This window comes from Oncorhynchus tshawytscha, unplaced genomic scaffold (genome assembly GCF_018296145.1).
Source record: "Oncorhynchus tshawytscha isolate Ot180627B unplaced genomic scaffold, Otsh_v2.0 Un_contig_10640_pilon_pilon, whole genome shotgun sequence".
Lineage (NCBI taxonomy): Eukaryota > Metazoa > Chordata > Actinopteri > Salmoniformes > Salmonidae > Oncorhynchus > Oncorhynchus tshawytscha.
The window spans coordinates 99,228-122,500 of NW_024609435.1; the positions used below are offsets into that span (position 1 = coordinate 99,228).

The 23,273-nt window shown below is 45.4% G+C and overlaps 1 protein-coding gene across 1 annotated transcript in view; it reads right to left on the reverse strand.

The window, feature by feature from the left end:
- LOC112242259 (collagen alpha-1(XIV) chain-like) overlaps positions 1 to 23,273 on the reverse strand; it is a gene marked incomplete at its 3' end in the record, with an annotated part of 156,901 nt that overhangs the window by 98,647 nt on the left and 34,981 nt on the right. The window contains 11 exon segments of the mRNA XM_042315300.1: positions 2,930 to 3,069; positions 3,266 to 3,392; positions 4,310 to 4,449; positions 6,566 to 6,695; positions 8,365 to 8,510; positions 8,692 to 8,821; positions 11,068 to 11,228; positions 12,754 to 12,915; positions 16,265 to 16,429; positions 18,552 to 18,671; positions 22,442 to 22,597. Of these exon segments, the coding sequence (XP_042171234.1) occupies positions 2,930 to 3,069; positions 3,266 to 3,392; positions 4,310 to 4,449; positions 6,566 to 6,695; positions 8,365 to 8,510; positions 8,692 to 8,821; positions 11,068 to 11,228; positions 12,754 to 12,915; positions 16,265 to 16,429; positions 18,552 to 18,671; positions 22,442 to 22,597 (1,577 nt within the window).

Genomic DNA, 23,273 nt, shown 5'->3' on the forward strand with positions numbered 1-23,273 from the left:
ACTCCACAGTAACATTCCATCACCCTACCTCACAGACACAGTGTATCTACTCCACAGTATCATTCCATTATTCTACCTCACAGACAGTGTATCTACTCCACAGTAACATTCTACCACCCTACCTCACAGACACAGTGTATCTACTCCACAGTAACATTCTACCACCCTACCTCACAGACACAGTGTATCTACTCCACAGTAACATTCTACCACCCTACCTCACAGATACAGTGTATCTACTCCACAGCATCAGCAGTATATTATTTTCTGCTGCGGTGACTCCCGGTAAACACACAGACCTGCAGACCTGCAGTGCTATCTGTAAAGACCTTTTGGGACTATTCCATATATTCTATTTTACCTGGCAAACTAAATGAAGAGCAGCAAGAGTCTCAGGAAGCATTTGACAAATGTATTGATCCAGGTCTGGTTTCCCTTTTGGGTTGTCCCAGAACCAACCTCCTTAGTGGATTGTCCCAGAACCAACCTCCTTAGTGGATTGTCCCAGAACCGACCTCCTTAGTGGATTGTCCCAGAACCAACCTCCTTAGTGGGTTGTCCCAGTACCAACCTCCTTAGTGGGTTGTCCCAGAACCAACCTCCTTAGTGGGTTGTCCCAGTACCAACCTCTTTAGTGGGTTGTCCCAGTACCAACCTCCTTAGTGGGTTGTCCCAGAACCAACCTCCTTAGTGGGTTGTCCCAGTACCAACCTCCTTAGTGGGTTGTCCCAGAAACCAACCTCCTTAGTGGGTTATCCCAGTACCAACCTCTTTAGTGGATTGTCCCAGAACCAACCTCCTTAGTGGGTTGTCCCAGTACCAACCTCCTTAGTGGGTTGTCCCAGAACCAACCTCCTTAGTGGGTTATCCCAGAACCAACCTCCTTAGTGGGTTATCCCAGTACCAACCTCTTTAGTGGATTATCCCAGTACTGACCTCCTTAGTGGATTATCCCAGTACCAACCTCCTTAGTGGGTTGTCCCAGAACCAACCTCCTTTGTGGATTGTCCCAGAACCAACCTCCTTAGTGGGTTGTCCCAGAACCAACCTCCTTAGTGGGTTGTCCCAGTACCAACCTCCTTAGTGGGTTATCCCAGTACTAACCTCCTTAGTGGGTTGTCCCAGTACCAACCTCCTTAGTGGGTTGTCCCAGAACCAACCTCCTTAGTGGGTTGTCCCAGTACCAACCTCCTTAGTGGGTTATCCCAGTACTAACCTTACTTAGTGGGTTGTCCCAGTACCAACCTCCTTAGTGGGTTGTCCCAGTACCAACCTCCTTAGTGGGTTGTCCCAGTACCAACCTCCTTAGTGGGTTGTCCCAGTACCAACCTCCTTAGTGGGTTATCCCAGAACCAACCTCCTTAGTGGGTTGTCCCAGAACCAACCTCCTTAGTGGGTTATCCCAGTACCAACCTCCTTAGTGGGTTATCCCAGTACCAACCTCCTTAGTGGGTTGTCCCAGAACCAACCTCCTTAGTGGGTTGTCCCAGTACCAACCTCCTTAGTGGTTTGTCCCAGAAACCAACCTCCTTAGTGGGTTGTCCCAGAAACCAACCTCCTTAGTGGGTTATCCCAGTACCAACCTCTTTAGTGGATTGTCCCAGAACCAACCTCCTTAGTGGGTTATCCCAGTACCAACCTCCTTAGTGGTTGTCCCAGTACCAACCTCCTTAGTGGGTTATCCCAGAAACCAACCTCCTTAGTGGGTTATCCCAGTACCAACCTCTTTAGTGGGTTGTCCCAGAACCAACCTCCTTAGTGGGTTGTCCCAGAACCAACCTCCTTAGTGGGTTATCCCAGTACCAACCTCCTTAGTGGGTTATCCCAGTACCAACCTCCTTAGTGGGTTATCCCAGAACCAACCTCCTTAGTGGGTTGTCCCAGAACCAACCTCCTTAGTGGGTTATCCCAGTACTAACCTCCTTAGTGGGTTGTCCCAGTACCAACCTCCTTAGTGGGTTGTCCCAGTACCAACCTCCTTAGTGGGTTATCCCAGTACTAACCTCCTTAGTGGGTTGTCCCAGTACCAACCTCCTTAGTGGGTTGTCCCAGTACCAACCTCCTTAGTGGGTTGTCCCAGTACCAACCTCCTTAGTGGGTTATCCCAGAACCAACCTCCTTAGTGGGTTGTCCCAGAACCAACCTCCTTAGTGGGTTATCCCAGAACCAACCTCCTTAGTGGGTTGTCTCAGTACCAACCTCCATAGTGGATTGTCCCAGAACCAACCTCCTTAGTGGATTGTCCCAGTACTAAACTCCTTAGTGGGTTGTCCCAGTACCAACCTCCTTAGTGGGTTGTCCCAGTACCAACCTCCTTAGTGGGTTGTCCCAGTACCAACCTCCTTAGTGGGTTATCCCAGTACTGACCTCCTTAGTGGGTTATCCCAGTACTGACCTCCTTAGTGGGTTGTCCCAGTACTGACCTCCTTAGTGGGTTATCCCAGTACTGACCTCCTTAGTGGGTTATCCCAGTACTGACTTCCTTAGTGGGTTGTCTCAGTACTGACCTCCTTAGTGGGTTATCCCAGTACTGACCTCCTTAGTGGGTTATCCCAGTACTGACCTCCTTAGTGGGTTATCCCAGTACTGACCTCCTTAGTGGATTGTCCCAGTACTGACCTCCTTAGTGGGTTATCCCAGTACCAACCTCCATAGTGGGTTATCCCAGTACCAACCTCCTTAGTGGATTATCCCAGTACTAAACTCCTTAGTGGATTATCCCAGTACCAACCTCCTTAGTGGGTTGTCCCAGTACCAACCTCCATAGTGGGTTTGTCTCAGTACCAACCTCCTTAGTGGATTATCCCAGTACCAACCTCCTTAGTGGATTATCCCTGTACCAACCTCCTTAGTGGGTTGTCCCAGTACCAACCTCCATAGTGGGTTTGTCTCAGTACTGACCTCCTTAGTGGGTTGACCCCATACTGACCTCCTTAGTGTCCCCTCCATCATAAGGAGCCCAGGTCAGTTTGTAGAGGACGATACCCGGAGCAGAGTGACCCCAGCTGACCCGGAAGCTCTCTGCGGTGACCTCACTGGCCTGAAGGTCAAGAGGTCCTGGCACAGGGTCTATTAGAGAGATCAAACAGCATCATCAGAACAGGAGGATCAGCTATAACATAACAAGTAAAACACACATCACTTCTGACTGGAAAAACTCATACTACAGTCCTATTCTGACCTGGTTAGTACCAATAACATAGTTCCTGAAGGGCAAACCCTTTCCAATTTGGCTCTACTCTGAGAGAATCTGATTGGTTCTTACCGGTGGTGAAGCTGCCAGAGAGAGCTTCTGATTGGCCCTCGTCGTAGATCCCAAATATGGCTACCTCATACTCCGTTGCAGACGTCAGGTCATTCAGAGTCCAGGACGTGACGGGACCCACATCCACCTAAGGGGAAACAGAGACACACAGTATTGACAGAAGAGAGAGAGAGAGACACAGTATTGACAGAAGAGAGAGAGAGACAAACAGTATTGACAGAAGAGAGAGAGAGACACACAGTATTGACAGAAGAGAGAGAGACAAACAGTATTGACAGAAGAGAGAGAGAGACAAACAGTATTGACAGAAGAGAGAGAGAGACAAACAGTATTGACAGAAGAGAGAGAGACAAACAGTATTGACAGAAGAGAGAGAGAGACAAACAGTATTGACAGAAGAGAGAGAGAGACACAGTATTGACAGAAGAGAGAGAGAGACAAACAGTATTGACAGAAGAGAGAGAGACACACAGTATTGACAGAAGAGAGAGAGACAAACAGTATTGACAGAAGAGAGAGAGAGACAAACAGTATTGACAGAAGAGAGAGAGAGACACACAGTATTGACAGAAGAGAGAGAGACACACAGTATTGACAGAAGAGAGAGAGACACACAGTATTGACAGAAGAGAGAGAGACACACAGTATTGACAGAAGAGAGAGAGAGACACACAGTATTGACAGACGAGAGAGAGACACACAGTATTGAGAGGACAGACAGACAGACAGACAGACAGACAGACAGACAGACAGACAGACAGACAGACAGACAGACAGACAGACAGACAGACAGACAGACAGACAGACAGACAGACAGACAGACAGACAGACAGACAGACAGACAGACAGACAGACAGACAGTTCTAGGTTAAATCCCCTAGTCTTGTTCTAGGTTAAATCCCCTAGTCTTGTACTAGGTTAAATCCCCTAGTCTTGTTCTAGGTTAAATCCCCTAGTCTTGTTCTAGGTTAAATCCCCTAGTCTTGTACTAGGTTAAATCCCCTAGTCTTGTTCTAGGTTAAGTCCCCTAGTGTTATCTCTCACCTCATCAGTCTTTAGCCCGTCAGTCTTGACGTACATGATGCGGTATCCTGTCACCTTCCTAGAGGCAGCTTCCCACGACAGTTTGGCTGAGTTGTGGTCCACCTCAGAGAACACAAGGTTCTTGGGAGGGCTCAGTGGCACTGCAGACACAAAGGGGTTAACTGAAAATGTCATGTTGGAGATCAATCAATCAATCAAATGTATTTACAGAGCCCTTTTTCCATCAGCAGACACTAAGTGTATACAGCTACAACTTCTGCAGACAGGAAGACCTTCAGTATATCTGTCCTCAGGAAGACCTTCAGTATATCTGTCCTCAGGAAGACCCACAGTATATCTGTCCTCAGGAAGACCTTCAGTATATCTGTCATCAGGAAGACCCACAGTATATCTGTCCTCAGGAAGACCCACAGTATATCTGTCCTCAGGAAGACCCACAGTATATCTGTCCTCAGGAAGACCTTCAGTATATCTGTCCTCAGGAAGACCCACAGTATATCTGTCCTCAAGAAGACCTTCAGTATATCTGTCCTCAGGAAGACACACAGTATATCTGTCCTCAGGAAGACCCACAGTATATCTGTCCTCAGGAAGACCTTCAGTATATCTGTCCTCAGGAAGACCCACAGTGTATCTGTCCTCGGGAAGACCTTCAGTATATCTGTCCTCAGGAAGACCCACAGTATATCTGTCCTCAGGAAGACCTTCAGTATATCTGTCCTCAGGAAGACCCACAGTATATCTGTCCTCAGGAAGACCTTCAGTATATCTGTCCTCAGGAAGACCCACAGTATATCTGTCCTCAGGAAGACCTTCAGTATATCTGTCCTCAGGAAGACCTACAGTATATCTGTCCTCAGGAAGACCTACAGTATATCTGTCCTCAGAAAGACCTTCAGTATATCTGTCCTTAGAAAGACCTTCAGTATATCTGTCCTCAGAAAGACCTTCAGTATATCTGTCCTCGGGAAGACCCACAGTATATCTGTCCTCGGGAAGACCTTCAGTATATCTGTCCTCAGGAAGACCCACAGTATATCTGTCCTCAGGAAGACCTACAGTATATCTGTCCTCAGGAAGACCTTCAGTATATCTGTCCTCAGGAAGACCTTCAGTATATCTGTCCTCAGGAAGACCCACAGTATATCTGTCCTCAGGAAGACCTTCAGTATATCTGTCCTCAGGAAGACCTTCAGTATATCTGTCCTCAGGAAGACCTTCAGTATATCTGTCCTCAGGAAGACCTTCAGTATATCTGTCCTCAGGAAGACCCACAGTATATCTGTCCTCAGGAAGACCTTCAGTATATCTGTCATCAGGAAGACCCACAGTATATCTGTCCTCAGGAAGACCCACAGTATATCTGTCATCAGGAAGACCCACAGTATATCTGTCATCAGGAAAACCCACAGTATATCTGTCCTCAGGAAGACCCACAGTATATCTGTCCTCGGGAAGACCTTCAGTATATCTGTCCTCAGGAAGACCTTGAGTATATCTGTCATCAAGAAGACCTTCAGTATATCTGTCCTCAGGAAGACACACAGTATATCTGTCCTCAGGAAGACCCACAGTATATCTGTCCTCAGGAAGACCTTCAGTATATCTGTCCTCAGGAAGACCCACAGTGTATCTGTCCTCGGGAAGACCTTCAGTATATCTGTCCTCAGGAAGACCCACAGTATATCTGTCCTCAGGAAGACCTTCAGTATATCTGTCCTCAGGAAGACCCACAGTATATCTGTCCTCAGGAAGACCCACAGTATATCTGTCCTCAGGAAGACCTTCAGTATATCTGTCCTCAGGAAGAACCTACAGTATATCTGTCCTCAGGAAGACCTACAGTATATCTGTCCTCAGAAAGACCTTCAGTATATCTGTCCTTAGAAAGACCTTCAGTATATCTGTCCTCAGAAAGACCTTCAGTATATCTGTCCTCGGGAAGACCCACAGTATATCTGTCCTCGGGAAGACCTTCAGTATATCTGTCCTCAGGAAGACCCACAGTATATCTGTCCTCAGGAAGACCTACAGTATATCTGTCCTCAAGAAGACCTTCAGTATATCTGTCCTCAGGAAGACCCACAGTATATCTGTCCTCAGGAAGACCCACAGTATATCTGTCCTCAGGAAGACCTTCAGTATATCTGTCCTCAGGAAGACCCACAGTATATCTGTCCTCAGGAAGACCCACAGTATACCTGTCCTTTATCTGAATTGTTGAATATTTAACAGTAGGTTTAAGAGGACACTTACAGGTGGTCTGCTGGCTACTCATAGGATCGCTAGCTTCTTCTCCATACATGGCGTAGACTGTCACCGTGTACTCAGTGGCAGGAGTCAAGTCCTCCAGCTGTAGATCAGTTACTGCGTCTGACACCTTCATCTGTTGGTATTAAAGGGGGAAATGGGAAAGCATCGATGAAGGTCCAGGTGACACAGTGGTGCGAGTCCCAAATTACAACCTATTCCGTATATAGTGCACTACTTGTGTAGTGGACTAATGTAGTGGACTAGATGGGGAACAGGGTACTGTTGGGACTGAAGCCAAGAAGCGCCATCCAGAGCCTGATTAGTACGGAGAATAATTCAACATGAAACATGTAACTTCTTTGCACGGTCTGAAGACAGCTTTACAGAACGTACAGTATTATTTCTGAGGCACCACGCAATACTGTAGAAAAAGCAGAGTCGTTTATCTTGTGGAATAATCCGGACCGCGGCCGCACTTTGGAAGGGCCGCGGGCCACACACAGAGAGGTAAAACCAAAGTTCCCCATAATATATATATATTTTAGAAACTCAGTCGAGGTCTCAACTTACTGTTGCGGGTTAGAAGATTAGAATACACAAGGTGCTATTTCAAAATGTGGTGGTACATCATCAGTGTTTCTCTTGTTGTGTCAGTCTTGTTGTGTCAGTCAAATAGTCAGTCAATTAGCCCGTGTCAGTTAGTTTAGCGGACAGCTATCTAAACTTGTTATCATGGTTGAAATACCGACCAGGGGCCCCCATCGATTCTGTTAGTCAGCGGCACTCAGATATCATATTAAAAAATGCAAAAATCCACCCTATGGCAAAATGTAAAACAGCTCATTTTCCTCTCTGCCCCTCATGTCAAAATGTAAAACAGAGACAGGGACAGAGACAGGGACAGAGACAGAGACAGGGACAGGGACAGAGACAGGGACAGGGACAGAGATCGGGACAGTGACAGAGACAGGGACAGGGACAGAGATCGGGACAGTGACAGGGACAGGGGCAGAGATCGGGACAGTGACAGGGACAGGGACAGACACAGAGATCGGGACGGGGACAGAGACAGGGACAGACACAGGGACAGAGACATGGACAGAGCTAGGGACAGGGACAGATACTCGGACAGAGATAGGGACTGGGACAGAGACAGGTACAGAAAGGGACAGGGACAGATACAACGACAGAGACAGAGACATGGACAGAGAGAGACAGGGACAGAGACAGGGACAGAGACAGACACAGAGACAGGGACAGAGAGAGACAGGGACAGATACATGGACAGAGAGAGACAGGGACAGAGACAGAGACAGAGGTAGGGACAGAGACAGAGATAGGGACAGGGACAGGGACAAATACCGAGACAGAGATAGGGACAGAGAGAGACAGGGACAGGGACAGATACATGGACAGAGAGAGACAGGGACAGACACAGGGACAGGGACAGAGATAGGGACAGAGACAGGGACAGAGACAGAGACAGGGACAGAGACAGAGACAAAGACAGAGACAGGGACAGAGGATGTCCTCTTATTGAGGCCTCTCCTGCCTCCATGACACCACCAGATCCAATAAGCCTGTGGAGCCTCCAGATCACCAGAGTTCTGCTGGTTCTGTTCAGCAGCAGATCTACTGACACAAGGCCTCCCACCCCCGGTGCTCCTGTGGTTTAGGAACTAGGGATTATCCATGCTATATTTCATCAGGAGAAAAGAGACACGGACCACCAGCAGCCCCTCTAGGAAGAACCCTCCCCCAGACCGATCCCACCCAGGCTCGCGGCCCTCCGGCTGGGGTACCTCTTTCTCGTCGGAGGCCTGGTCCTTGGTCAGGGGGGCGTATAGGACCATGTACCCCGAGATGCCCTGCACACCACTCCACCGCGCCCGCATGGTGTTGTGGGTAACGTCGTATAGCTCCAGGCCGTTCACCATGGGGAGAGCCACTGAGACACACGTGAACACAAGTAGGAACACGCACACACAGGCACGAACAGACACACACAGAGAGTTGGGTTGAACCCAGGTGAAAGAGTATGTTTACACACATCCAACTTGGCCCAGGAGGAAAAAAATAACAAGCGTAGAAAATAGTCTTGCTGACAATGAGAAGGGAGGTGGACTCACATGTGGTCTCGCTGCCACGAAGTGCCTCGCTAGCTGAGCTGGTGTAGACAGCAAACACAGCTAACTGGTACTCTGTTAAGGAGTTGAGATACCGCAGAACCACATAGTTCTCTGTGCCGTCCACCACAGCCTGGGAGAGATACAAAGAGAGATACACAGAGATACTGGGTCAGAGAGATACACAGAGACTGGGTCAGAGAGATACACAGAGACTGGATCAGAGAGATACACAGAGACTGGGTCAGAGAGATACACAGAGATACGGGGTCAGAGAGATATACAGAGATACTGGGTCAGAGAGATACACAGAGACTGGGTCAGAGAGATACACAGAGACTGGATCAGAGAGATACACAGAGATACTGGGTCAGAGAGATACACAGAGATACTGGGTCAGAGAGATACACAGAGACTGGGTCAGAGAGATACACAGAGACTGGATCAGAGAGATACACAGAGACTGGGTCAGAGAGATACACAGAGATACTGGGTCAGAGAGATATACAGAGATACTGGGTCAGAGAGATACACAGAGACTGGGTCAGAGAGATACACAGAGACTGGGTCAGAGAGATACAAAGAGAGATACACAGAGATACTGGGTCAGAGAGATACACAGAGACTGGGTCAGAGAGATACACAAAGATACACAGAGATACTGGGTCAGAGAGATACACAGAGACTGGGTCAGAGAGATACACAAAGATACACAGAGATACTGGGTCAGAGAGATACACAGAGACTGGGTCAGAGAGATACACAGAGATACTGGGTCAGAGAGATACACAGAGATACTGGGTCAGAGAGATACACAGAGATACTGGGTCAGAGAGATACACAGAGACTGGGTCAGAGAGATACACAGAGACTGGGTCAGAGAGATACACAGAGACTGGGTCAGAGAGATACACAGAGACTGGGTCAGAGAGATACACAGAGACTGGGTCAGAGAGATACACAGATACTGGGTCAGAGAGATACACAGAGACTGGGTCAGAGAGATACACAGAGACTGGGTCAGAGAGATACACAGAGACTGGGTTCAGAGAGATACAGAGATACTGGGTCAGAGAGATACACAGATACTGGGTCAGAGAGATACACAGAGACTGGGTCAAAAAGACACAAAGAGACTGGGTCAGAGAGATACACAGAGACTGGGTCAGAGAGACACAAAGAGACTGGGTCAGAGAGATACACAGAGACTGGGTCAGAGAGATACACAGAGACTGGGTCAGAGAGATACACAGATACTGGGTCAGAGAGATACACAGAGACTGGGTCAGAGAGATACACAGAGACTGGGTCAGAGAGATACACAGAGACTGTGTCAGAGAGATACACAGCGACTGGGTCAGAGAGATACACAGACTGGGTCAGAGAGATACACAGATACTGGGTCAGAGAGATACACAGAGACTGGGTCAGAGAGATACACCAGAGACTGGGTCAGAGAGATACACAGAGACTGGGTCAGAGACTGGGAGAGATACACAGAGACTGGGTCAGAGAGATACACAGAGACTGGGTCAGAGAGACACAGACTGGGTCAGAGATACACAGAGACTGGGTCAGAGAGATACACAGAGACTGGGTCAGAGAGATACACAGATACTGGGTCATAGAGATACAGAGAGATACACAGAGCCTAGGTCAGAGAGATACACAGAGACTGGGTCAGAGAGATACACAGAGACTGGGTCAGAGAGATACAGAGAGACTGGGTCAGAGAGATACACAGAGACTGGGTCAGAGAGATACACAGAAACTGGGTCAGAGAGATACACAGAGAGACTGGGTCAGAGAGATACACAGAGAGACTGGGTCATACACAGAGAGACTGGGTCAGAGAGATACACAGAGCCTAGGTCAGAGAGATACACAGAGACTGGGTCAGAGAGATACACAGAGACTGGGTCAGAGAGATACAGAGAGACTGGGTCAGAGAGATACACAGAGAGACTGGGTCAGAGCGATACACAGAGAGACTGGGTCAGAGAGATACACAGAGACTGAACATCTGGAGTCAATACATCCAGTACTATACATTTTTCAAGGAACAGAAACGGAACCTGGAACGAGTCATTTGATTGGTGAAGTCATTTAATGAGCTAAATGTAAACAACTGTCGATTGTACACGTTTAAAAAAGGAACAGAATTAAAAAATATAAACTGATACTTTTTTAGGGTTTGAACCGGTTCAGAACTTTATTGTTCTGTTCGGAACAGTGGAACGGAAACAATAAAAAATTGTGATTCTATTCGAGAACGAAATAATTAGAAAATCATTTGGGTTCCAACCCCTTTTGTTTCACCTGCAGCAGATGGACATAAAAAACCCTATTGGGTGGGAGAGTAAGATGGAGTGTGTATACCTCTTCAGGCCGTCCTCCCTGGGTAGCAGGGTAGAACACCACACGGTACTTCTCTACACTGCCGGGAGCGTGACTCCAGGACACCCTGAAACTCCTGGCTGTCACCTCTGACGTCACTAGGTCCTGAGGGGCTCCCTGTGTCTCCTGACCTGCAGACTCTCCTGGAGGAACACACATTCAGATAGTACAGGACAGCATCATCTAAGGTGACAGACTGTACAGTATACTGTATGGACATGTTGATGTCACTCTGTCCTGAGGGGCTCCCTGTGTCTCCTGTTCTGCTGTCTCCTCTGGAGATACATTACAACGGATCGTTAGAGAATGCATGGTTTGGAAAGTTTGTACAGTACACTCTTAGAAATAAAAAATGCTATCTAGAACCTAAAAGGGTTCTTTGGCTGTCCCCATAGGAGAACCCTATGAAGAACTATTTTTGGTTCCAACTAGAACCCTTTTGGCTCCAGGTTCTACATGGAACCCAAAAGTGTTCCATGTAGAACTCTTTCCATAGAGGGTTCTAAATGGAACCCAGAAGGGTTCTACCTGTAACCAATAAAGGTATTCCTATGGGGACAGCCGAAGAACCCTTTTGTAACCCTTTTTTCTAAGTGTGTATGTCTAAGTGCGTGTTTATTCAGTATACACTACATATGGACAGCATTATGATGATTCTGCAATGATGATTAAGTATGAAGTGTATTAAACAGACAGGAGTTATTTCAGCTCAGATTTGTAGTGACAACCTGAGGCCTGCTCAATATTAAAGACTGGGTACTGTGTCTAAGTGAATGAGACAGTATGTACTGTAAAGATATACAGTAGTATGATGACTGAAGACTGGGTACTATGTCTAAGTGAATGAGACAGTATGTACTGTAAAGATATACAGTAGTATGATGACTGAAGACTGGGTACTATGTCTAAGTGAATGAGACAGTATGTACTGTAAAGATATACAGTAGTATGGTGAATGAGACAGTATGTACTGTAAAGATATACAGTAGTATGGTGAATGAGACAGTATGTACTGTAAAGATATACAGTAGTATGGTGAATGAGACAGTATGTACTGTAAAGATATACAGTAGTATGGTGAATGAGACAGTATGTACTGTAAAGATATACAGTAGTATGATGACTGAAGACTGGGTACTATGTCTAAGTGAATGAGACAGTATGTACTGTAAATATATACAGTAGTATGGTGAATGAGACAGTATGTACTGTAAAGATATACAGTAGTATGGTGAATGAGACAGTATGTACTGTAAAGATATACAGTAGTATGGTGAATGAGACAGTATGTACTGTAAAGCTATACAGTAGTATGGTGAATGAGACAGTATGTACTGTAAAGATATACAGTCGTATGGTGAATGAGACAGTATGTACTGTAAAGATATACAGTAGTATGGTGAATGAGACAGTATGTACTGACAGTATGTACTGTAAATATATACAGTAGTATGGTGAATGAGACAGTATGTACTGTAAAGATATACAGTAGTATGGTGAATGAGACAGTATGTACTGTAAAGATATACAGTAGTATGGTGAATGAGACAGTATGTACTGTAAAGATATACAGTAGTATGGTGAATGAGACAGTATGTACTGTAAAGATATACAGTCGTTTGAGGACTGACGTGCCAACATCTTTGCTCTCTGATTTGATTTGTTCACCTTTGATCTCCTTGTCCTGCTCCTCTACCCGTTCACAGACTATCTGGGTCAGTCCCTCTATGATAGAGCTCATGATGCTGAAGTCTGCCACGTTGTACACATGAGTGTTGTCAGGCTCAGAAGCTATGGCCCTCAGCTCATTCTCATCAGCATTCTTTACACCTGCACACAGGGAGAGAGAGCACTAAGATCAAGATTAAGATGTAGATCAAGATTTAGATCAAGATTAAGATCCAGATCAAGATTAAGATCTAGATTAAGATTTAGATCAATATTTAGATCAAGATCAAGATTAAGATCTAGATTAAGATTTAGATTAAGGTCTAGATCAAGATTAAGATCTAGATGAAGATTTAGATCAATATTTAGATCAAGATCAAGATTTAGATTAAGATTTAGATCAAGATTTAGATTTAGATCAAGATCTATCCGTTTCCTTTTGTTTCCCTGAACAAAACACAAAGGACAAAAGTGTATCCAAACGTGTCACCATGTCAGCCTTTACCTCTAAAACAACTAACTGTGTCCTACCGACAGCATCAAAACAACTAACTGTCCTACCGACAGCATCAAAACAACTAACTGTGTCCTACCGACAGCATCAAAACAACTAACTGTGTCCTACCGACAGCATCAAAACAACTAACTGTCCTACCGACAGCATCAAAACAACTAACTGTCCTACCGACAGCATCAAAACAACTAACTGTCCTACCGACAGCATCAAAACAACTAACTGTGTCCTACCGACAGCATCAAAACAACTAACTGTGTCCTACCGACAGCATCAAAACAACTAACTGTCCTACCGACAGCATCAAAACAACTAACTGTCCTACCGACAGCATCAAAACAACTAACTGTCCTACCGACAGCATCAAAACAACTAACTGTGTCCTACCGACAGCATCAAAACAACTAACTGTGTCCTACCGACAGCATCAAAACAACTAACTGTGTCCTACCGACAGCATCAAAACAACTAACTGTGTCCTACCGACAGCATCAAAACAACTAACAGTGTCCTACCGACAGCATCAAAACAACTAACTGTGTCCTACCGACAGCATCAAAACAACTAACTGTGTCCTACCGACAGCATCAAAACAACTAACTGTGTCCTACCGACAGCATCAAAACAACTAACTGTGTCCTACCGACAGCATCAAAACAACTAACTGTGTCCTACCGACAGCATCAAAACAACTAACTGTGTCCTACCGACAGCATCAAAACAACTAACTGTGTCCTACCGACAGCATCAAAACCACTAACTGTGTCCTACCGACAGCATCAAAACAACTAACTGTGTCCTACCGACAGCATCAAAACAACTAACTGTGTCCTACCGACAGCATCAAAACAACTAACTGTGTCCTACCGACAGCATCAAAACAACTAACTGTGTCCTCAAAACTAACTGTGACAGCATCAAAACAACTAACTGTGTCCTACCGACAGCATCAAAACAACTAACTGTGTCCTACCGACAGCATCAAAACAACTAACTGTCCTACCGACAGCATCAAAACAACTAACTGTGTCCTACCGACAGCATCAAAACAACTAACTGTGTCCTACCGACAGCATCAAAACAACTAACTGTGTCCTACCGACAGCATCAAAACAACTAACTGTGTCCTACCGACAGCATCAAAACAACTAACTGTCCTACCGACAGCATCAAAACAACTAACTGTGTCCTACCGACAGCATCAAAACAACTAACTGTGTCCTACCGACAGCATCAAAACAACTAACTGTCCTACCGACAGCATCAAACAACTAACTGTGTCCTACCGACAGCATCAAAACAACTAACTGTCCTACCGACAGCATCAAAACAACTAACTGTGTCCTACCGACAGCATCAAAACCACTAACTGTGTCCTACCGACAGCATCAAAACAACTAACTGTGTCCTACCGACAGCATCAAAACCACTAACTGTGTCCTACCGACAGCATCAAAACCACTAACTGTGTCCTACCGACAGCATCAAAACAACTAACTGTGTCCTACCGACAGCATCAAAACAACTAACTGTCCTACCGACAGCATCAAGTCTCACAGCATGAATATACTGGGCCTTCGGAAAGTATTCAGACCCCTTGACTTTTTCCCCAAAATGTTACGTTACAGCCTTATTGTAAAATCTATTATATAAAAGAAATCCTCACCAATCTACACCCAATATCCCATAATGACAAACTGAAAACAGGTTTTTAGATATTTTTGCAAATAAAAATGTAAAATGTATAAAAAAAATACCTGATTTATATAAGTATTCAGACCCTTTGCTATGAAACGTGAAATTGAGCTCAGGTGCATCCTGTTTCCATTGATCATCCTTGAGATGTTTCTACAACTTGATTGGAGTCCACCTGTGGTAAATTCAATTGATTGGACATGATTTGGAAAGGGCACACACCTGTCTATATAAAGTCCCACAGTTGACAGTGCATGTCAGAGTAAAAACCAAGCCATGAGGTCAAAGGAATTGTCCGTAGAGCTCCGAGACAGGATTGTGTCGAGGCACAGATCTGGGGAAAGGTACCAAAACATTTCTGCAGCATTGAAGGTCTCCAGGAACACAGTGGCCTCCATCATTCTTTAATGGAAGAAGTTTGGAACCACCAGGACTCATCCTAGAGCTGACCGCCCAGCCAAACTGACCAATAGGGGGAGAGGGCCTTGGTCAGGGAGTAACCAAGAACCCTATGGTCATTCAGGCAGAGCTCTAGAGTTCCTCTGTGGGGATGGGAGAACCATCCAGCAGACTGTCGTGTAAAAGGCACATGTATATACTGCACTCAATACCATCTACTGTATCTTGCCTATGCCGCTCTGTACCATCACTCATTCATATATCTTTATGTACATATTCTTTATCCCCTTACACTTGTGTCTATGAGGTAGTAGTTTTGGAATTGTTAGCTAGATTACTAGTTGGTTATTACTGCATTGTCGGAACTAGAAGCACAAGCATTTCGCTACACTCACATTAACATCTGCTAACCATGTGTATGTGACAAATAAAATTTGATTTGATTTGACGGCCTGCTTGGAGTTCGCCAAAAGGCAAAAGATTCTCAGACCATGAGAAACAAGATTATTTAGTCTGATGAACTCTTTGGCCTGAATGCCAAGTTAGTCAGCATTGCGGCAAAGATGAACAGAGCAAAGTACAGAGAGATCCTTGATGAAAACCTGCTCCAGAGCGCTCAGGACCTCAGACTGGGGCGAAGTTTCACCTTCCAACAGGACAACGACCCTAAGCACACAGCCAAGACAACGCAGGAGCGGCTTCGCGACAAGTCTCTGAATGTCCTTGAGTGGCCCAGCCAGAGCCATCTCTGGAGAGACCTGGAAATACTTCAACAAAGTACTGAGTAAAGGGTCTGAATACTTATGTAAATGTCTTGTTTCAGTTGTATTTCACTGTAGTGCTCCTAAAAGACACCATCATGTGTTCATACTACAGTAAGGACAACAAGGCCTTGAGTCCTACCAATGGCGAAGAGTTCGATGCCAGCGTCCCTCAGGCTCTGGGCAGGGGGGATCACGTCATCCTGGGACTTCCCATCTGTGATTAGGATACCGACTTTGGGTACCCCGCTCCTGGAGCCTGACTCGGGCTTGAAGCTGTTCTCCAGGATATAGGTCAGGGCCAGGCCTACAGAGATACACAGAAATACACTGAGTGGACAAAACATTAAGAACACCTGCTCTTTCCATGACATAGACTGACCAGGTGAACCCAGGTGAAAGATATGATGCCTTATTGATCTCACTTTGTTTAATCCACTTCAATCAGTGTAGATGAAGGGGAGGAGACGGGTTAAAGAAGGATTTTTAAGCCTTGAGACAATTGAGACATGGATTGTGTGTGTGTGTGTCATTCAGAGGGTGAAAGGGCAAGACAAAATATTTAAGTTCCTTTGAACGGGGAGTGGTAGAATGTGCCAGGCGCGTCAAGAACTTCAACGCTGCTGGGTTTTTCACACGCAACAGTTTCCTGTGTGTATCAAGAAGAACGGTCCACCACCCAAAGAACATTAAGGGCAACTTGACACAACTGTGGGAAGCATTGGAGTCAACATGGGCCAGCATCCCTGTGGGAAGCATTGGAGTCAACATGGGCCAGCATCCCTGTGGGAAGCATTGGAGTCAACATGGGCCAGCATCCCTGTGGGAAGCATTGGAGTCAACATGGGCCAGCATCCCTGTGGGAAGCATTGGAGTCAACATGGGCCAGCATCCCTGTGGGAAGCATCGGAGTCAACATGGGCCAGCATCCCTGTGGAACGCTTCAAACACCTTGTGGAGTCCCATGACCCGATGAACTGTGGCTGTTCTGAGGGCAAAAGGGGGTGCAACTCAATATTAGGAAGGTGTTCCTAATGTTTTGTACACTCAGTGAACCCAGATACACACAGATATATAGAGTTACGTAGTTCAGTTACACAGCTACACAGTTACACAGATAGACAGTTACACAGATAGACAGATAGACAGCTAGACAGATAGACAGCTAGACAGATAGACAGCTAGACAGATACACAGCTACACAGATGCACAGATAGACAGCTATACAGCTACACAGATAGACAGCTAGACAGATACACAGCTACACAGTTTGACAGCTACACAGATACACAGCTAGACAGCTACACAGTTTGACAGCTACACAAATAGACAGCTTGACAGATAGACAGCTATACAGCTACACAGATAGACAGCTACACAGCTACACAGATAAGCAGCTATACAGCTATACAGCTACACAGATAGACAGCTACACAGTTAGACAGCTATACAGCTACACAGACAGACAGCTATACAGCTACACAGATAAGCAGCTATACAGCTAGACAGACACACAGATAAACAGCTACACAGATAGACAGCTATACAGCTACACAGATAGACAGCTATACAGCTACACAGATAGACAGCTATACAGCTACACAGACAGACAGCTATACATCTACACAGATAAGCAGCTACACAGCTATACAGCTACACAGATAGACAGATACACAGATAGACAGCTACACAGCTACACAGATAGACAGCTACACAGCTACACAGATAGACGCATACACAGATAGACGGATACACAGATACACAGATAGACAGCTACACAGCTACACAGATAGACAGCTACACAGCTACACAGATAGACGCATACACAGATAGACGGATACACAGATAGACAGACAGATAGAAAGCTAGACAGCTAGACAGACACACAGATAGACAGACATATATAAAACTAGACAGCTAGACAGACACACAGATAGACAGACAGATAGAAAACTAGACAGCTAGACAGACACACAGATAGACAGACATATATAAAACTAGACAGCTAGACAGACAGATAGACAGACAGTTCCCTGACGATGGCTCCACTGGTTGATACATCTAAAAGTCATATAGACTTCCCTCACTAGGTTGCCCTGGGAGGTTGCAAGTTCAAACCCCCGAGCTGACAAGGTACAAATCTGTCGTTCTGCCCCTGAACAGGCAGTTAACCCACTGTTCCTAGGCCGTCATTGAAAATAAGAATTTGTTCTTAACTGACTTGCCTAGTTAAATAAAGGTATAAAATAAAACTAACTCTGGTTACCCTTAACAAAATGCTTTACATTCATGCTAAAAATCTATAAACAGATTTCAATACATCTGTGTATTAAGCATGGCTAAACGTCCCCCTCTGGGCTAAATCTACTGTGACCTTTCCATAGCTGTCACTAGGGATGCAGTCAGAGGGAGCTGCTGGTGAATTGTACCTGTCAGTGTGTTGCCTCCCTTATAGGGCAGGTTCTTCACAGCATCCAGGACTGCATCTTTAGTGGTGAAGGCATTCAGATGCCACTCTATCCTGGGGTCCCCACTGTACTGGGCCAGACCTGGGAGGGAATACAGCACAATACAATTATATAGATTTCATTTATAGGATGAGGAATATACTTCACGCCTGCATTTGACCAGACAGTACAGTACAGTAAGACTATTGAACCCTGTGACAGTACAGTACAGTAAGGCTATTGAACCCTGTGACAGTACAGTAGAGTAAGGCTATTGAACCCTGGGACAGTACAGTACAGTAAGACTATTGAACCCTGTGACAGTACAGTACAGTAAGGCTATTGAACCCTGTGACAGGACAGTACAGTAAGGCTATTGAACCCTGGGACAGTACAGTAAGGCTATTGAACCCTGTGACAGTACAGTAAGGCTATTGAACCCTGTGACAGTACAGTAAGGCTATTGAACCCTGTGACAGTACAGTAAGGCTATTGAACCCTGTGACAGTACAGTAAGGCTATTGAAACCTGTGACAGTACAGTACAGTAAGACTATTGAACCCTGTGACAGTACAGTAAGACTATTGAACCCTGTGACAGTACAGTAAGACTATTGAACCCTGTGACAGTACAGTAAGACTATTGAACCCTGTGACAGTACAGTAAGACTATTGAACCCTGTGACAGTACAGTAAGACTATTGAACCCTGTGACAGTACAGTAGGGCTATTGAACCCTGTGACAGTACAGTACAGTAAGACTATTGAACCCTGTGACAGTACAGTAAGACTATTGAACCCTGTGACAGTACAGTACAGTAAGACTATTGAACCCTGTGACAGTACAGTAAGACTATTGAACCCTGGGACAGTACAGTACAGTAAGACTATTGAACCCTGTGACAGTACAGTAAGACTAATGAACCCTGTGACAGTACAGTACGGCTATTGAACCCTGTGACAGTACAGTACAGTAAGACTATTGAACCCTGTGACAGTACAGTAAGACTAATGAACCCTGTGACAGTACAGTACAGTAAGGCTATTGACCTGGGACAGTACAGTAAGACTATTGAACCCTGTGACAGTACAGTAAGACTATTGAACCCTGTGACAGTACAGTACAGTAAGACTATTGAACCCTGTGACAGTACAGTAAGACTAATGAACCCTGTGACAGTGACAGTACAGTAAGGCTATTGAACCCTGGGACAGTACAGTACAGACTATTGAACCCTGTGACAGTACAGTAAGACTATTGAACCCTGTGACAGTACAGTACAGTAAGACTATTGAACCCTGTGACAGTACAGTAAGACTAATGAACCCTGTGACAGTACAGTACAGTAAGGCTATTGAACCCTGTGACAGTACAGTACAGTAAGGCTATTGAACCCTGTGACAGTACAGTAAGGCTATTGAACCCTGTGACAGTACAGTACAGTAAGACTATTGAACCCTGTGACAGTACAGTACAGTAAGGCTATTGAACCCTGTGACAGTACAGTAAGGCTATTGAACCCTGTGACAGTACAGTAAGACTATTGAACCCTGGGACAGTACAGTACAGTAAGACTATTGAACCCTGGGACAGTACAGTACAGACTATTGAACCCTGGGACAGTACAGTACAGTAAGACTATTGAACCCTGTGACAGTACAGTACTATTGAAGTGACAGTACAGTACAGTAAGACTATTGAACCCTGTGACAGTACAGTAAGACTAATGAACCCTGTGACAGTACAGTACAGTAAGGCTATTGAACCCTGGGACAGTACAGTAAGACTATTGAACCCTGTGACAGTACAGTAAGACTATTGAACCCTGTGACAGTACAGTACAGTAGGACTATTGAACCCTGTGACAGTACAGTAAGACTATTGAACCCTGTGACAGTACAGTACAGTAAGGCTATTGAACCCTGTGACAGTACAGTACAGTAAGGCTATTGAACCCTGTGACAGTACAGTAAGGCTATTGAACCCTGTGACAGTACAGTACAGTAAGACTGACATTGAACCCTGTGACAGTACAGTACAGTAAGGCTATTGAACCCTGTGACAGTACAGTAAGGCTATTGAACCCTGTGACAGTACAGTAAGGCTATTGAACTCTGGGACAGTACAGTACAGTAAGACTATTGAACCCTGTGACAGTACAGTACAGTAAGACTAATGAACCCTGTGACAGTACAGTAAGACTAATGAACCCTGTGACAGTACAGTACAGTAAGACTATTGAACCCTGTGACAGTACAGTACAGAAAGGCTATTGAACCCTGTGACAGTACAGTAAGACTATTGAACCCTGTGACAGTACAGTAAGACTATTGAACCCCCTAAGACTATTGAACCCTGTGACAGTACAGTACAGTAAGGCTATTGAACCCTGTGACAGTACAGTACAGTAAGGCTATTGAACCCTGTGACAGTACAGTAAGGCTATTGAACCCTGTGACAGTACAGTAATACTATTGAACCCTGTGACAGTACAGTACAGTAAGACTATTGAACCCTGTGACAGTACAGTAAGACTAATGAACCCTGTGACAGTACAGTACAGTAAGGCTATTGAACCCTGTGACAGTACAGTACAGTAAGGCTATTGAACCCTGTGACAGTACAGTAAGACTATTGAACCCTGTGACAGTACAGTACAGTAAGACTATTGAACCCTGTGACAGTACAGTACAGTAAGGCTATTGAACCCTGTGACAGTACAGTAAGGCTATTGAACCCTGTGACAGTACAGTACAGTAAGGCTATTGAACTCTGTGACAGTACAGTACGGCTATTGAACCCTGTGACAGTACAGTACAGTAAGGCTATTGAACCCTGTGACAGTACAGTACAGTAAGACTATTGAACCCTGTGACAGTACAGTACAGTAAGGCTATTGAACCCTGTGACAGTACAGTACAGTAAGGCTATTGAACCCTGTGACAGTACAGCACAGTAAGGCTATTGAACCCTGTGACAGTACAGTAAGACTAATAACAGACAGTGATGCTAATGCTTACCTATCCTGGTCAATAACAGACAGTGATGCTAATGCTTACCTATCCTGGTCAATAACAGACAGTGATGCTAATGCTTACCTATCCTGGTCAGTAACAGACAGTGATGCTAATGCTTACCTATCCTGGTCAGTAACAGAGTGATGCTAATGCTTACCTATCCTGGTCAGTAACAGACAGTGATGCTAATGCTTACCTATCCTGGTCAATAACAGACAGTGATGCTAATGCTTACCTATCCTGGTCAATAACAGACAGTGATGCTAATGCTTACCTATCCTGGTCAGTAACAGAGTGATGCTAATGCTTACCTATCCTGGTCAATAACAGACAGTGATGCTAATGCTTACCTATCCTGGTCAATAACAGACAGTGATGCTAATGCTTACCTATCCTGGTCAATAACAGACAGTGATGCTAATGCTTACCCATCCTGGTCAATAACAGACAGTGATGCTAATGCTTACCTATCCTGGTCAGTAACAGACAGTGATGCTAATGCTTACCTATCCTGGTCAGTAACAGACAGTGATGCTAATGCTTACCTATCCTGGTCAATAACAGACAGTGATGCTAATGCTTACCTATCCTGGTCAATAACAGACAGTGATGCTAATGCTTACCTATCCTGGTCAGTAACAGAGTGATGCTAATGCTTACCTATCCTGGTCAATAACAGACAGTGATGCTAATGCTTACCTATCCTGGTCAGTAACAGACAGTGATGCTAATGCTTACCTATCCCGGTCAATAACAGACAGTGATGCTAATGCTTACCTATCCTGGTCAATAACAGACAGTGATGCTAATGCTTACCTATCCTGGTCAATAACAGACAGTGATGCTAATGCTTACCTATCCTGGTCTGGTCGATCCCGACGCTGAAAGCGCTGACCAGGTTCTCCAGGAACATGCGGACCAAGCGGAAGTTGAGCCTCCCGATGCTCCAGGATCCATCCACCAGGATCACTATGTCAGCTATGGCCTGAGTCGTACAGACAAAAGGATCTGCTGGAAAGAGGGTCAGACGGGAGAACACGGGTCACTATGTCAGCTATGGCCTGAGTCGTACAGACAAACAGCTCCACTGGAAAGAGGGTCAGACGGGAGAACACGGGTCACTATGTCAGCTGTGGCCTGAGTCGTACAGACAAAAGGACTGGAAAGACAGACGGGAGAAAAAGGATCCGCTGGAAAGAGGGTCAGACGGGAGAACACGGGTCACTATGTCAGCTATGGCCTGAGTCGTACAGACAAACAGCTCCACTGGAAAGAGGGTCAGACGGGAGAACACCGGTCACTATGTCAGCTATGGCCTGAGTCGTACAGACAATCAGCTCCACTGCAGGACAACCAGACAGCGAGAGAACATAACATTAGAAAACAATATGCCAAAGAATGTAGATAAGTAGAGTCACAGTCCATGAATGACAACGTGAATATCGTAGGACTTTTGGTGTGCAGATTTGGTCCAAGACAACAACATAAATGCAAAATGCTCTTCAAAATACAGGAAACGAAAGGAACCTTTCCAGACGGTCATTTTCAAGGTAGGTTTTTATCGAACATTCAAAACTATAGAACAGAGAGAAACGACATCACACAGCAGACGCATCATGTGAAGGACAGAGACAGTAAGCAGTCTGTTTGTAAACACTAATGCCTGTTGCTGTACCATCCCAGATAC